The sequence below is a fragment of the Catharus ustulatus genome, chromosome 3 (assembly GCF_009819885.2).
Source record: "Catharus ustulatus isolate bCatUst1 chromosome 3, bCatUst1.pri.v2, whole genome shotgun sequence".
NCBI classification, from domain to species: domain Eukaryota; kingdom Metazoa; phylum Chordata; class Aves; order Passeriformes; family Turdidae; genus Catharus; species Catharus ustulatus.
The window spans coordinates 36,987,610-37,003,731 of NC_046223.1; the positions used below are offsets into that span (position 1 = coordinate 36,987,610).

The following is a 16,122-nucleotide window of genomic DNA, read 5'->3' on the forward strand; positions in this document are numbered from 1 at the left end:
CGGTTGCTACATTGGATGATAGGTTAAGCTATGAAAAAAAAAATTACTTCCTGGGGTTAGTGACTACTCTTCCTTTACTATTTTTATGGAGAAGAGCCATGAGGTTCCCATGGAAGTTCCCATCACATCTAAAATGGACTTTGTTGTTTATCAGTGCTTTTTTGTCGGCAGGGTACTTTGCCAGCTCATAATAAAAGGCAAGGAATTTGTTGTACAGGGAGAAATAAACCTGTAAGAATCTGCTGTGACACTCCCTGTAGATCATGTACAGTACTGAATTGGTAAACAACTGTTTCTAGTTTGTTGGGTTTTTTTTTTTTCCCAAAACAGGAAAAACTTCAGGTTATTGGATATTCTGCATATTTCCATGAGTGGAAAGAATTTGCTTGCCAACCTCAGCACATGCGTGTGTATATATACTGTTATTTGCTATTAGTTTTTAGGGTTCTATTGAGCATCAGACTACTGAACGACAGTTTTGTATTAGTTGTGGCCTCTCATACTGGAGGACAACCTCTGATAACCCCAACAGCAAGAAGAAACTCATCCTGCATTACTTAAAAATATTCTAACTTTTTCAAAGTGTTTCTTGGCAGGACGTATATTGGCAATATCCTTGTTGATAGAAAATAAAATTAGTGAATGAATTAAAATGTGCAATGTGAGTGCTGCTGTTGAATGTAAGGATATAAAGATTAAAAATATCTATTTTTTCCTTTTGTTGTTAGTAGAAGTTAGTGGACTCTATGCAACTATTTCATAGCACTTACTTTTCCAAGCTTGTCTGTCTATAAAACATCTGGTGTTCTGTAGCAAAGAGTACCTAATGCCTAGTTCAGTTTATTCAATCTTGGTTTAAAAAGCATGTGATAAGACAAGGGGGAATGATTTAAAACTGAAATAGAATAGGCTTAGATTTGATTTTGAGATGAAATTCTTTACTGTGGGGGTGGTGAGGCACTAGAACAGGTTGCCCAGAGAAGATGTGGGTGCCCTGGAAATGTTCAAGGCCAGGCTGGATGGAACTTTGAGCAACTTGGTCTAGTGGGAGATGTCCCTATCCTTGGCATGGGAGTTGGAATTGGATGGTCTTGAAGGTCTCTTCGATCCAGGCTGTTCTGTTTTTTATCTTGATTAATCTTCAGAGTTGGTGGGATATTGCTGTATGCACTTGACCTAAGGAAACTGAGATATTGTAGGACTGATAATCTTTTGGAATTCTGGATTGACTGGATTTGTATTTCTTTCTGGAGAAAAAAATAATCTTGTTGCATGTGGCCTCCTAAAAGGAAGATGGGCAGTTGTGGAGTGGGAGCACCAGTTGCACACATTTGCCAGGACTGACTCAAAAGGAATAGAGTTACTTAAGATGAGAGACTCCTCCTGACCCCTCTGTCCCTAGACCCTTGACAGCAAGGAGTGCAGTGTGCTCAATCAATTCTCCAAGAATATGTATGATAATTCAGGACTGCTGGAAAACTCATTTTTGGCTGTATAATGGAATCAGAGGTCTGGCACCTTGCAGCTTTTCTGTAATAAAAAGCTATCTCCATGGAGTGAATTCTATGTGATGCATTTTTAATCATCTTTTAAAATGCTTTCTTTCTGACTTAATTTTGACTTCTGTAACAGCTGCAGATTCTGTACAATGTTCTCACTTCCATTATAAATATAACTTTACTATCTGCAAAAGTTATTTCTGTTAGAATAGCACTCATTTGTACTACAGCTATGCATTTTCCTGAGATGAGATAGTTTTTCATACAGATGGAAGTAAACAATGCCAGTTGCTTTAGCAAAATGGGCAGTAGAACAGCTGTGAAACATGGTATGTGGCAAACCCCACTGTTTAGATTAATATGTTATTTTTTTTAACGTTATCTTCTGTTTAACACTGTGTTGAACTTGAAGTGAACTGCACCCAACTCCAAAGCAGCTGAAATTTACCTACTGCAGCTGGAATCCAATAGTAAATGAGTTTGTTTGTTTATTTGTTTTAGATGAAAACTGGGATGATGATCAGCTTCTTGGATTTGAACCATGCAATGAAAATCTTATAACAGGTTGTAACATAATCAACGGGAAGTGCGAGTGTGACACCATTCGGACCTGTAACAACCCATTTGAGTTTCCCAGCCAGGATACTTGTCTGTCAGCCTTAAAAAGGATTGAAGGTAAGCATCTGTCTTCAGTGTTTCAGAGTTAGCAATTCTTTCTGTGCAATTGATTAAAAACTAGTGCATATATTTAGGGATGAATTGTGTAGTTTCACACAAGTCACTTGGTCTTCTACATGTCAGAAAACAGGTGTATGTTTTAGAGGAAGATAGTACCTCATAAGCTTGGGATTCCAAATGCTCCAGTTTAAGATGGGGAAAAAACATGCTTTGTGTGCTACAATGTTTGCAGATTTTAAGACTAAACAGTTCTGTTTGTGGTAGCTACCTTTGCTTATCTTCAGCTGTAAAGCAATGTGGAATACTCTTTAGATGTGTTAATGTGACTGAATCATGAATAAACACCGTGAATTTTAAGAATAAAGGCATAGAAAAAGGAGTCATTACTATACTTACATCTTTTATTATATGAATGCATGAATTGCTATTTTCTTTAAGTTTGCATAATGTAACATTACCTTACTGCTCGTATTTTACAGTTCCTGTGTTACTTTAATTAGATTTGTATTAGGCCCCATATGTTTATGCTTATGCATACATCCATATTTGTTTTGCTTTTTTCTCTTTTTTTGTTGCTTATGGCTAAACTGGAAATGAGTTGGCTCAAATATATCCAGCTGAAATTAAATTTACATGGTGTGTTTCTGGATTGTTCTGAACAGCAGTTAAAGGAGTGATCTTGGACCAGTTCTGTGATGCTGCAATTACTGTTTATTCCCCAAAGTGTTCAGGAATATGCAGGAGTTGATTAGTGGTGTGGACCTGCTTAATTAGACTACTTTAAACCAATGTTTTGAAATTGTATTGAAAAAGTTAGTGTATTGACAAGGCTACTGACCATATTTTAAGTTAGGGGAATCTTTGACTTAAGGAATTGTGATGTGATGTCATCTGTACTTATTTTGTGTTAAGACAATTGACTTGTGCTACAGACTTTAACTAAGGAGATGTTGTGAGAAACTGAAGAAACATACTCGTCATTGTTGGTCATGATGTTGCTCACTAAAGGTGTACAAGTGCTTGGTCTGGGATTTTTGTGGGGTTTTTTTCCTCTTGTTACTCTGGGAAGAGCAGGGGCAGCACCTTTGGTCTGTTGATGTAGTAGTGGGCAAAAGCATGTATGTGTTCTTCAGTCTTGCCACTTCTCTTTTGACTAAGTCTGTAGGATTCCAGCAGGTCTCCACTGGCATGGCAGTTCATTGTGTGTTTGACTCGCTGTGAAAACCTGCTGTGGGTTGTCGTCTTGTACTTTGCAACCTTGGAAGAGATGGACTTAGCCTGTGGAATGGCATAGCTGAAGCAGGTTGATTCTGAGTCACTTGCTTTCAGCGATCTGTTTTTCAGCTAAATTTTTATTTTATAAAAACAGCATTTTATAATTAGCCATGAGGTAACAATATTCACCATGTAAACTGTCTGGTATAAGAGCTGTGGTGCAGTTGTTTTTTCAGAGGTGTAATTTTCGTGGTTTCTTTTTTTTTTTTTCCTCCCCTTGGTTTTGTTTCTTTGTGGAGTGAGGATGGTGTTCTTCCAAAGCCTCAGACTGTGGGGCACCAGTAGAAGTGTTTAGGACCTGTTGACTTTTTAATTTTTCACAGTTGGAAAGGATGGCTGTTGCAAGTGTTGAAGCAACAACGGTACCTTTAAATAACAGAAGTCTGGCAGTTACAACTTGAGTGTTCTAACAGTCCAGCTTTTACTCCTAAGAATGTGAATTTGCATTTGCATCCTCAGACTATCAAACTGTACCACTGAGGGATGTTGGAAGGTAAATCCCGTTGTATTTCCTTACAGACAGGCAGAAATCATAATGTAATTCTGATTTCTGCATTTTTCAGTCTGTTAAATTTGCCTACTGGGTCTTGCACTCTAAATGCTTATTCCCTCTTTCTCTGACTAGGATTGGTAATTGAATGCTAACTGCTAATGGAGGTTGTTTCTTTAAATGCATTAGTTCTTGTTTTGGTAATTAAAACCCAAGTAATGCTTCATCCTGTACCTAAGCTAATGGAAAAGAAGAATAACTTTTTTCCACTGGTGCTTGCCACGTCCCTGTTTGCTAAGCAAGCCAAGTCTCTTAGGTAAAATGGAATAGACACTTTGGTGTGTCCGAGCCAGTATTTGCTGCTTGAATATTTCAAGGTTTTCAGATTTTAATAGTTTGAAAATGGAAGTCAACCACTTGGAAAGTCCACCTGAAACTTAGGTAGTACACAAACCAGAGGATTCTGTGATGGTGTTAAAACAGAGAAATCTTTCACTTTATTTAAGACAAGCTAAATATTAAAGTGTAGTGTCATGTAAAAAGGGATGATTCATAAGATCTGTTAAATATGTCAAATTAAGATTTTCCTAAAATCCAAAGTACTGATGTGTACTTCACTCTTTTGGCTTGTCTGTTAAAGATAATAGCAGTAAGATTTGAAACTAGTAATTTAAGCCTTTAAATACTCTAATAGAATCTGTTGCCATGGAAAGTGGGACCAAGTGAAGGTAGTCTAACTTCTCTCTCCTCACCACACTTTACATGGATAATTAGATCCAGAGTGTGATTAAAAAGACATAAGTTGGATACCTGAATGATGGATTCACCATAATCAGTTTCTGAAGAAAACTGCACACCTTGCTGAAAGCCTGCAGATAAGAATCTGTTGCATAGATACAACCTGACAAGTAACTAGCAGTGAGCTGAAATCTGGAATCCCATTTCCATATGGGAGTGTGCTAAGGGATTGAGGCTTTTTCATGTACTTCATTTTCTTGTGCCTTTTTCTGCTAGCATCTTCCCTTTCAAGAGCCTTTTCAGTCACCTTCCTTTATCTGGTTTGTCTTATACTTAAGCTTTTCAGCTTGTGTGTGGTCTTCCCTTCTGGGCTTGATGTCAATTCTAGCTTTCTTACTCTGCTAAACCAAAGTTTTCTCCTGTTAGCTTCACACAGGATCTTTCTTTACCTATTGGCTTGGGTTCTGCCTGCCTTCCTGGGCACCTCATATTTCATTCCAGCTTTACCTGTTTGTCCCTTTTTTTTGCCTACCTATTTAATTCTGTTTGTATCCCACCTTACTTGAAATGACTTCTTCTATCCCTTCTTCCCAAAATCAGGTCACCTGGGCTCTAATGTCACACACATTGTTTAGATGTCATTGACAGGTCCTGAAACCATGTTCTCTATTTTGTCTCCCTGAGACTTGCTCAACCCTGTACTGGGAAAGCCTGTAATGAGAATAAATTAATTTCTACTCGATTGTGTGTAACCTCTTTAGGGGCACTGGTGCCTATTGGGAAGAAAGTGTGGTAAGGCTAAAGTTCAATCTCACTAATGCAGGCACTCAAGGCAGTTGTCATCTCCCTTGCCCTTGTTTTCCTGGAAAACAGTAGGATTAGATATATTTGAAAAGATTGGTTTGGTTGTAGAACTCGGTAACCAAATTCTGTCTAATTTTCATGTAGACATGCTGGAAATGTTTAAAGAGTTGTTATTTCAATAGATTATATAGCATAAAGCACATTTATGCTTAGAGGCCTCTCAGCTCCATCACCAGATTTGAAATGCATGTTTCTCTACAGGGACCATCAGTGACTTTTTGTAGAGAAGGTTTGCATGGAGGTCATGAACCATCCTACTATGAGGAAATGCACACATTTGGGCCTAGAAAGAAACTGTCTGGAAAAGCTATTGCAAACCTAGTAATAATGCTAACAATAATTCCTGTGTTTGGGTGTTTAGGTTTGGTTTCATTTTTGTAATTGTTGTTTAAAGTTTATTGTCTTGATGAGTGCCTGTTCTGATATGGTTCAGGAAATCCTGTGTTCTTGAGCTTGGAAAACTTGTTTCTATTCAGGAGCCTGCTAATGATGACACCTTGGTTGAACTTGAACTGCTGGAATGGACTGTGGAAAAAAATGACCAGGGGGTGGAAAGTGCCAAGATGCCTTCTGTCTGCTGAGCCGCAGTTAGCAAACAGGAGTCTTAGTAAAACTGCATCTGTGCATTCTTGCAGTCACAATTTGCAAAGAATTAGCTGCAGCCAGCACAAAAGAGTCAGCTCTTCAGACTTGGTGTGAAATGCTGAGCATTGGGGATGAGGAATTGAGAGAAAGTAATTTTTTTTTTATCAAGATGAGTTTGTAGGGCATTAATAGAAAGTAACATGGAAAATTTGTAGTGTAATGCTGTTCAGTTACCTGAAAATCTAGTTGTTTTCCAGTTCTGAGGCCTTCTCTCATTTTATGCCTGGCTGGCACCAGTTCGGATAGCCCTACAGAGCTTTTAAGAACAGGAACCCAAGAATGTTCTTGATCCTGCTTCTCCTCTTCCTGTACTAGAGCAGCCTGGATCTGTGCTCTTATGAACTGCCCCTTCAGAGGCATCATCAGGTCTTCAAATGAAAGTTCGCTTCTTAAGGAAAGTTCCGTGCCGGAAGAGCTATCTCCTGTCCCCTCTGGGAAGTGAAGGGAAAGTTGGGGGTCAGTGCATCCAGTTTTCCACTAGATGGGCTGTATGTCAGGCTGGGTTTTCTTCAAGTGATTTAATAAAAACTTCAGTCTGCAGATTCTTTCAAAGAGTTTGCTTTACAGACTGTGATATGACACAGACAAACATGTTTTCCAGAGAGAGCAGAAGTACCATCAGTCATAGCAATGATGGAGGTTTTGCCTCATAGCTTCAGTGTGCACTTGAGCTGTAAGAGGAGAAACCAGTGAACTTCATCAATTCTACTCTATCCAGAACATAAGCATTTTCCATATCAAAGTTAAACTCAGTCTTTATTCAGAACAAATGTGAAGGATAAAATTTGTGCCATTTTTGATTAAAGAATGCTTTAGGTAAATGAATTTCTTTCACTTGTATCTCTGTCCACATGTAAAATGTGCTGCTGATACTAAATTATTGAAACTGTTGTTTTAAGAGTTGCTTCTTGGTTACCTGGCTTGCACCCTTCCAAGCTATTCAGTGCTGTCCTTCATAGGTGAAAGGAAAAGGCCTTTTAAGCTGCTGGTATCTATTAAGCCAGCTTATTGCAACACACTCCTTGCATTCCATTATTTTTTACATGTAACTGAATAACTTTATGCTGACAAATGTTGCAATACCTGTTAGACCAGTCTTGGAATAACAAATATGAGAAGGTAATTTTATTCTGAATGCTTGTTTGGTTGTTGTTAAGTTTTGATTTTGTGTAAAACTTCACTTGTGTGGTCTTAATGGCTCTATTGAAAAACTAGACGAGAGTGATCCAGCTTTATGCTGATTTATCAAGCAAAGAGTGGAGTGAAATACTTTCAGATGTGCTTAATCTGATATACTTTCCACTCCCCTCGCACAACAATTAACGTATGTTTTTGCTCAAATAACTGAACTTTGAAGGTTGGCATGTATTTGCAATAAGGAATGCAGTTGTGGCAAAGATCCAGATTTTACCCTTGAACATGCTTGTGAGAGCCATGTAAGTGCATTTGAAGGCAAAATTTCACATGAACACAGAGAAAGCCATCAGTGTAGCTTTTGGGCTTTTTTTTCTGAATGCATAGAGACAGGAGGGGAAAAAACACATTTGCTGTGGAAATAATACAGATCAGGAATACCAATATGAACTTTGATATACAAAGCAATTTTCCAAAACAAAAAAGGAAGGGAACACGATCACTAACTCGATGAGAGGGTTCTGTGACTGTGGCACATCAGGCAGTGCAGTTGCTTTCGCAGCATGACAGTGCAGTGTTACATTTGCAGGACTTGTCACTTTTTCCTGACTCTAGTTCCTCAGAGAGCTGTTCCTTGATCAAGAAAGTATGATCTTCTTTAGCCAATATATTGGCTATTTTAGCATCTGTCTTTAAGGAAAGATATCACAGAGGCAAAAAATCTATGCCAGGGGATTTCAAGATAACCAGAGGAAAACCTTGTAGTTTCAGGGAAGATAAGTTTCAGAAAGATATCAAAAGGGAAAACTGGCTTTCATATACGTATTGATGTGGCTGGATACCTAAATTTAGGCTTAATTAGATTATGAATAATGCAGTTTGTATTAACAGGGAAAAAGCTGCATTGCAGGAACTGTTAGGAGGGAAGATTAAATATAGAACACAAAACTGAGCAGCTGGTTAAAAAACCCTGAAGTGTTACTATTGCAAAAATTGTTTACAATTGGAAGTAGCAGTGTATATTTTCTATTTTTCCTTGCCATTTATTTGCCTTTTTATGTAAATGTGTGGTGTTTTTGCAGTGTAGTAACTGAGCTTATTGCCTTGATCATGTGAGCTGCTCTACAGGTGCCATGCCTGCTTTTCTGCATCTATATCCTTGGGCATGTAGTGCATATGGAGAGTGTACTGGATCATCAATTTGTGACACTTCAGGTGCCTTCAAGCTTGGTAGTTCTTGAGGTTGGTGAGGACAGAAGTGTAACCTTTACTGAAGGCCCTGGGACAGGACTGTGTGACAAAGCCAGCAGTCAGATGTGATGGTCAAAGCAGGGCTGTTCCTAGAGACAAAGGAGCATTCTTCTTACCTTTTCCTGTTTCAGATGCTTACCTGCATTCACCTGAAACTGAATACAAAATAACTGATTGTACCTGGAGCTTCTATGAGACTAGGAAAAAACAGGGCTGGTATCTTACAGCTGGTTAGATTTTTGCACTTGATAAATTCTGTGCCTTCCAAAAGCTCCTTTGCATGTTGGCAAATAGGCTGTGCCTGAAATATGTCCACTTAAGGTGTAGTTTAAATGAATGCTTGACCTTATTTCTGCTCAAGTTGAGGAAGAGGGTGAAAATGGAGCAGGTGACTTTCAGCAGAACGCTTCCAAATGCAGTGTTGATTTTAAGGATCAAAAGTTAGCTACATGTGACAGAAGAGACCTGAGCAAAGATCTCAAATTGAATGGTGTGTAAACATTAGGTTAATGTTGTATAGTAGCAGGAAGCTATATTCCTATGGCTGGGTCACAGGTCTTGTTTTGACAGGGCAGGTCTTGTTTGGATATATGTGGCATTGATGCTGACAGAGATAACTGAGTGTTGAATGGATGTATGCAGTGATAGTGGTATCAATGACATACTGGTCAATATGACAATTTTAGTACACAGGCTATGTCTCTATAAATAATAAGAAACAGTTTATTGTAAAATCAACTTTTGTTGTTGTTGTTGGATCACCTCCAGTAACTTCACAGTTGTCTCTTTAAATGAATGATATACCAGTATTTTGTGATTCTGGACAGTTGTATAGCACGCGACCAACTATTTTAGGATTTTGTCTCCAAATTTAGGCCTTGAAGTTGTTGTGTTGTTTTTCTAAATAAACGCTGTGCCACTTCCACATAATCAGGTTAATTTTTCTTTGTAATAGAATGAAGCATTACCAGCAAAGTGTTTGTGTCCAAGATGCATGTATGTATGGAGACTTGAATCAAAGCAAGACCCTTTGAGCCAGTTGGCTTTTAGAGAAACTTTGGTTTTAAATGCCAGGCCAGACCTTGAGGTTGGTTGAATTTTCTTTTGAGGGAGCAATTCGAGTACTTTCTTAGCGTTAATGATGATAAGAGCTCTACCCATTCCTGAATTCCTGCATTCATATTCTCTTCCCTGTTGTTCTAGATTCCCTCAATTGTTTGTGCTCAAAGTGTTTTCAAAATTAAAGCTGTTCAAGTTCATGAAAACTTCCTTCTTCATTCAACGAGTAACTTACATATCTTGTCTAGAATCAGCTCTGCCTTTGTCTAGGAGAGGTGAAGCTTTCAATGACTCTTGGCTTAAGTATGGAACAGAAAATATGGTACTTTTGTATGTTTTAAACATGTAAAAATTGTTGTCATAGTAACAAATCAATCTACATGATTTAAGGTGCTAGAATTTAAATTACTTGTCAGATACATATGCCAAAATTACAGCCCCTATAAATGACTGTACTAATAATGCTAAATGTTGAACATTTTTGGCACTAGCATATAACTTTAGAAACACAAAGAAAACACTCTTTTGATTTAAAATAAGTATAAAAAACCCCCCAAGCCCCAAACTGGAAACTCAAATCTGCTTTTGACCCCTGGTTAGGAGGTGCAGTCATACACAGCAGCAGAGGAAATGCTTGACATTCTCATCATGTGAGCTGGGACTTCCAGCCCTTTTGGCACACTTATATGGGTACATCTGAGGTCTTTCTTTGCAGTTGTCATGTCAGGCTTCTTGTAGACGTAAATAGGGAACAAAGTAATGCCAAAAACAACATGTTTCATCGTTCTGCTTTGGGTGTTTCTGTAATTTGTATTTATTGCTTTCTGGGAATTTTGAACACAAATTCCTAAACTCTTGTTCATGTATAGAAGTCGGGATAGAATACTGGCATCAAGATTTCACAGCTTGAGTAAAAATAATATATTTTTTAAGAAGTTAGTCTGGATGTTTCTGAAGAGAACCACTTCAAACACCCAAAATAGTTTAATAAACTTGTGACTAATATACCATACTACAATGATGGACAGAAAACAACATGTAAAGTCTGTTAAACAAAATTTTCTAATTACTGTGATGCTATAGTTTGTAGGCAGTGTGGATATTCTTTACCTGGATAGATCACATGTGACAGAAAACTAAAATAACAGTCTCGATGCTGTTGCTTTTCAGAAGTCTTGTACTTCATACTGCCATAGCAGTTGAAGAGGTGTTTACTTCAGTCTGTGACATCAGTCTGAGCATCTAGTCCTTACCATGGTGCATGCCACTGCTCTTAGCTTCCAGCTTGCAATAACTAGATACCTTCTGCTGGGGCTCTGAATGTCCTGCAACAAAACCATGTAGGAATATTGGGTAGAAGGACAAACACCTTGAGCCTGGAGCTCATCTGCTACAGCTGAAGAGCTATTGGGAGTTAAATCCTGTCAGTCTCCTTGAACTGGGTCTGCCCCTGAACAAGATGCTGACAGCTGCCAAGTCATGAGTAAGAAGAACAGAGTAAGGCAGGACTCCTCATCCCAGCTTTACTAGAAACTGCAAACTCCAAGTGAGCCAAGCAAGATCAAAGTGCAGAGTGTGTGTGTGGAGGAGGGGAGAATGAAAAGAGGAAGAAATACTAATCTTTTTTTTTCCATGATATCTCCTCCTAGCATTGGAGAGTTAAAATGCTTAATGGATCAACATGCTAATGCTGTTTGTTGTGTGACCTTAGATGTGTTAGGTAAGAAACTGAGTGTTCCAGGACAGTGGCTATTTAGGAGAGCATACAGGTAACTGAGGGTGGATGGGATTTGGATTCTGGCTCAAGGGCTGTACCTGGGTAGCACAGCCCTTACAAAAAAACCTGTGATTTGAATGGCTCACTGATAGGTCTGAATCTCTTACAAAACATGATATACGTAACACCTAATGACTGAGTCTGAGGCATGATAGAAAATGAGGAGAAGAGGAAGATATTGCCATTTTCAACATGTAAAATGTGCTGTTTTAGAACTTTTCATTACTATATCAAGTTATTTGAACTTTAGCAAGATTTTTGTTTTCTAGGTGTGTGTTTGCTTAGTCTTTTTCAGAACTTTGTGGGCTGTTACTGAGATTCCTAAACCACGCCTGTAGGAGCTAGCATCATATAGAAGGATGGTACACATTGGTAGTGCCTAAAAACAATTTACTCTCTCCTTTGCCATTGTCTGAGCAAACTGTTTATTGTAATGAGGTTAAATAAGGACTCTGGCTAACCTAGTTATCAATCCCTTATGTGGATTGTCCTGCATAAGGAACTCTACTTTTCTACTGTGTTCTGCAGGTCCTTACACTGCAGAAGAGTTTCAACAGATCTGTTCAGTACTAATGTGAGGTGGGATTAAGTGAAACCTGAAAACTGAGATGAAGCTGTAACTTCACAATAACACATCCCTGACTTCTTTTGAATGATGCTCTAAAATGCCAATGATGAGTAGCTGTCCTACATGCAGAGCAGAACCTGAGTGCCCATTGTAAGAAAGCCCTGCACTTCCTGTAAGCCCCCATTGGTTTGGTTCAGGAGGCTGCAGACAGAAGTGGCTGTGTGACACTGAGTTTACTCAGAGTCCTGCATTTGTGAAGCATTGATTTGCCAGTGCACTTGTTCATGCAATAATCTGTTTTTCTTCTCAATCCTAGGGACTACTGCTGTAAAAGCTACTAACTCATTGACAAGGGAAAGATTACTTTGCCATCTAGCAGAAATCTAGTCTGTCTTTACAGCTGCAGTCCACAAAACTCATCACTGTGTGATCAAACATGGTTTCACATCAAATCATTTGTGCACCTCTTTCCATCACTGTTAGTTCTCATTTGCTTGATATTTTACTTAACTGAAATTCAGATCTGTGGAATATGGTGCAAGAAATAAAACTTACTGAAATCTTATTTTCTCTTAAAAGAGCGCCTTGGAAATCTGTGTATCATTGCTAGGTCTTCACGATTGGCTCACCTGTGAACCCCTTGTGGCAGATCTTCTCTTTTTGTTTGCTTGGGGGTTTTTTGTTTGTTGGGTTTTTTGGTTTTTTGTTGTTTTTTTTTTTTGTGGTTTTTGTTTGTTTTTCTCATCCTTCTTCTTCCTCGCCTCTTATGGGCAAAATTGTCATAGGCTACATATAGTCAAGGAACTTTCTGGGGAGTGCAAGGATTGCTGTGGAATTGGAGGAAAAACTTGAGAAGGCAAAGGAAACTTGTCAAAAGGATAGGACGACTGTACCATGTTTGTGATTTTGCTCATGTTTTCTGGTTTGGGTTTTTTGTCCTTTTTATTTTGTAGTATGGTGGCTTGTTTTCTTTCCTTGGTGGGAGTTTTTGTTGCTCTTTGAGGTTGGTCGGTTTGTTTTTCCTGGACTGAAGCTAAAATGCCTCAACCTATCTGTTATTTACTAAGGTATATGTAGTAGATACAGACCAAAAGTCCTCATCACGTTCCAGGGTTACAAAAGCTGGCAAATGGGAGCTGAAACCTAAAGTAAGTCTGAGGTATAGCCTAATAAGAATATGGCATCACTTTCAATTTCTTTGTCAATTTTCTTACAGAGGAAGGATATCTGTCTTAAGTTAAAAGAATTGCTTGTTATCTGGCTACATCTGTGTGAGGTGTGTTCTCTGAATATGCCTTCAATGATTTTTTTTTAAATTATTTTTAAATAAATAAAAAACCAGCAAGCTGCCCTGTGCCTTGTAGTCCAGTGGTTTTGGCCCATCCTGACTAAGTTGAATGAATTGATACTTCTTTTTTCATCCGTGTTTTGTGTAAACAAAAATTGACCTGGTATAGGCATTAACATGCTTCTGGCTTTGAATCCCAAGTGGAAAAGGGGGCTTTTGAGTTTATGGCCTGGTGAAAAGGGGAATTTCTGCTGCCTCTTGCCCTAAGGAGTTCATGTTTCTATGCTCTTCTGAGTCCCTTCTCCCTGTTGCCTTGACATTACAAGCTGTGTGTCCATGTTCATCTGGGGAGGGGAATCCCTTAACTTGGGGCCAACAAAGATTCTTTATTGACAAACTGTGATTCAGATGGTGTTGTGAAGAAATGAGGCTTATCTCATTCTACTGCTTTTGTCTCACAGTTTCTGCTTTTCCTATTTCCTGCTCATGATTACTTTTGAGATTCACGAAATTTGAACAATTTTAAGGAATGGGTAAGGACTTCAAAGATATTACCATTCTGCAAGTACTGAATATGGGCAGGTGACTGTGAGACTATGCAGCAGGAAATCCACTTCAGTATGAGGCAGCAGAGAATCTGTGGGAGCTGGAGGACTGATGAAGGGAAGTATACTATTACTATTTGAACAAGTGGAAAAGCTTCAATTGAAACTCTCATCATCTTGAGTGCTACAGAATGCAGTTCTGAAATGAAGCTGCAGGAAACCAAGCTTAGTAATTTCAGTGCTAGTGAAACTATGTGTTCTCTATTCTGTTCTCTGCTGCCAAATGCTTCCAGTAAAAATAAAGAAAAAGTAATAATAATATGGTAGGTACAGTAATTTGAAACTCTAGATGCCACTAGATGGCAGAACCCCTGCATCTATTTTGTGGATTTCTTTCTGTGCCTTGATTTTTCATCTGAGTATATTGAAAATGCTTTTCAGCTATTGTGCAATGAGAAAATACATCAGTAGGGATGTTTATGTGCTGTCCTAATTGGACTCATATTGGCTACTGTTGTGGGAAACATGGAAGGCTTGCAGCACACTTATCCTTACTTGTTCAGACTGCTACCCCTTGTGAAAAGCCTGCTACTCAAAGCAGTTTCTTACATTTTGTTGCACTTAGACATCAACACAACTTTCCCTTTTTCTTGATTCTGTTGTTAATAGATACAAATGAGGAGAAGACAGTGGCATTTAAGAGGAATGCTTTGTGAATAATACAGTGGCAGGAATATGGAGATGGTGAATGGTTTAACCCGTGGTAGAAGGTGTCACTTTTAGGGTGTTGGAAGCTCAGTGTTTTGGAGTGACTCATTTCTGTTGGTGAGACCCTTGTAGCTGAGTAGTTATCAGTTGGGAAACAAATGTGTCTTGAAGAATACCTGTTAATGATTCTTTTCAATAAGGTCTTCTCCTAGTGCTGGTCTTTGATTGCAATGTGCTTGTCATCCATTCATTGTGGGAGATCACCATTTTAGCTTTATTTTATTGATGTTTTGACTTATAGAGCAGCTGGGGTTGTGGCTGAAACAGACCAAGAAATAGGGTCATTGCCTGCCTCTATTTAATAGTAGAGGACTATGTAGTTACGGGTTTTGGGGACAAGATAAATTCTGCAATTATGTGTTTACATGTTGTGTTGACTGGGATACAGCCCTCAGCCTGCATTAGGGGGTACAGTGCTACTAGGCAGGAGAGCTCCATGTCCTCATGATCCACTCATAAATATGCCATCTCTTTTAATGGAGGTGTCTGTGAGTGCATGCTTAATAATGTATCTGATGTATGCTGATTGACAAATCCAAAAGCAGTATGGGTCTATTTCTTTTGGTGCTGGATATTAGGAGTATTATGTAGATATTTCCAATTGGAGTAATAAAACTGAATGTCAGATTTCAAAGCAACTTGATTAGGATTTTCAAAAGGTATTAGAACCTACCTTTAATCTCTAAGTAATCTGTTAATTAGAATTAACACAATGTGATACCTACTTTGCATTTTGTATACAACTTACTCCATATGTTGGGTAAAGATTGGCTAGTTTATGACTTTATTTTACTCTTCTGGAATAATCACACGAATGAAAATCACCTTTTGAATGTAGTGTCTTGGAGGAATTGTACAAGTGTTTTGTTTCTCAGTAAAATCAAATAGAAGTTTGGAAGCAAATTGCTTTTCTCACCTCAGTTTTCTTTCAGTGCTCCAATCAGCTTACACAGTCCTTACCTTTTTAGTACATCTACTGTGCCTCCTTCTGTCTCTTCTCCAGCTACCCTACATCAAATTATTTCTTGCTTCTGATGATCTTTCTGGGCATGCCCACACTTCACGTATGTCTCATTCCTTTCTTCACCCTCTGTGGATCTGCTCTGAACAGCTGAATAAGAAATGCTAGTGCTGTTGCAACCCAGATCTGCAGTATCACTCTGGGGATGTGATAGGGATGTTTGTGAACTTGTGCTCTTAGTGGTGCTAGATGTAGCTCTCATTCTAACCTGGACAAGGTGGGTTGGGGTGGTTTTTTGGGAGATCTTTTTAAGGACGAAATTTTGGGATTTCAGATGCAGGTAACATGGCCTTTTTTGAAAATCTCTTTATTGGCACATATTTCCGAAGCTTGTTTGTCTCTACAGTTCCTTTTAAAACTACTAGTGTTTGCTTGAAGCATCTTTGTGAAATGTGTATGGAAGTGTTGAAGGATGTACTGTGAAAGAAAGAAATGCAGCCCCAAAAAAAAGTAGTTTTCAGGAAAGTGCTACTTTGACTCTCAGTCTCTTTATCATAGAAAGGTAAATTGAAATAACAACCC

At 38.5% G+C, this 16,122-nt stretch overlaps 1 protein-coding gene across 1 annotated transcript in view; it reads left to right on the forward strand.

Moving 5' to 3' along the window:
• Positions 1-16,122, forward strand: part of CRIM1 (cysteine rich transmembrane BMP regulator 1) — a 178,812-nt gene that overhangs the window by 12,325 nt on the left and 150,365 nt on the right. The window contains exon 2 of the mRNA XM_033054763.2: positions 2,001-2,174. Within this exon, the coding sequence (XP_032910654.1) occupies positions 2,001-2,174 (174 nt within the window). The remainder of the gene's footprint in view (positions 1-2,000; positions 2,175-16,122) is intronic.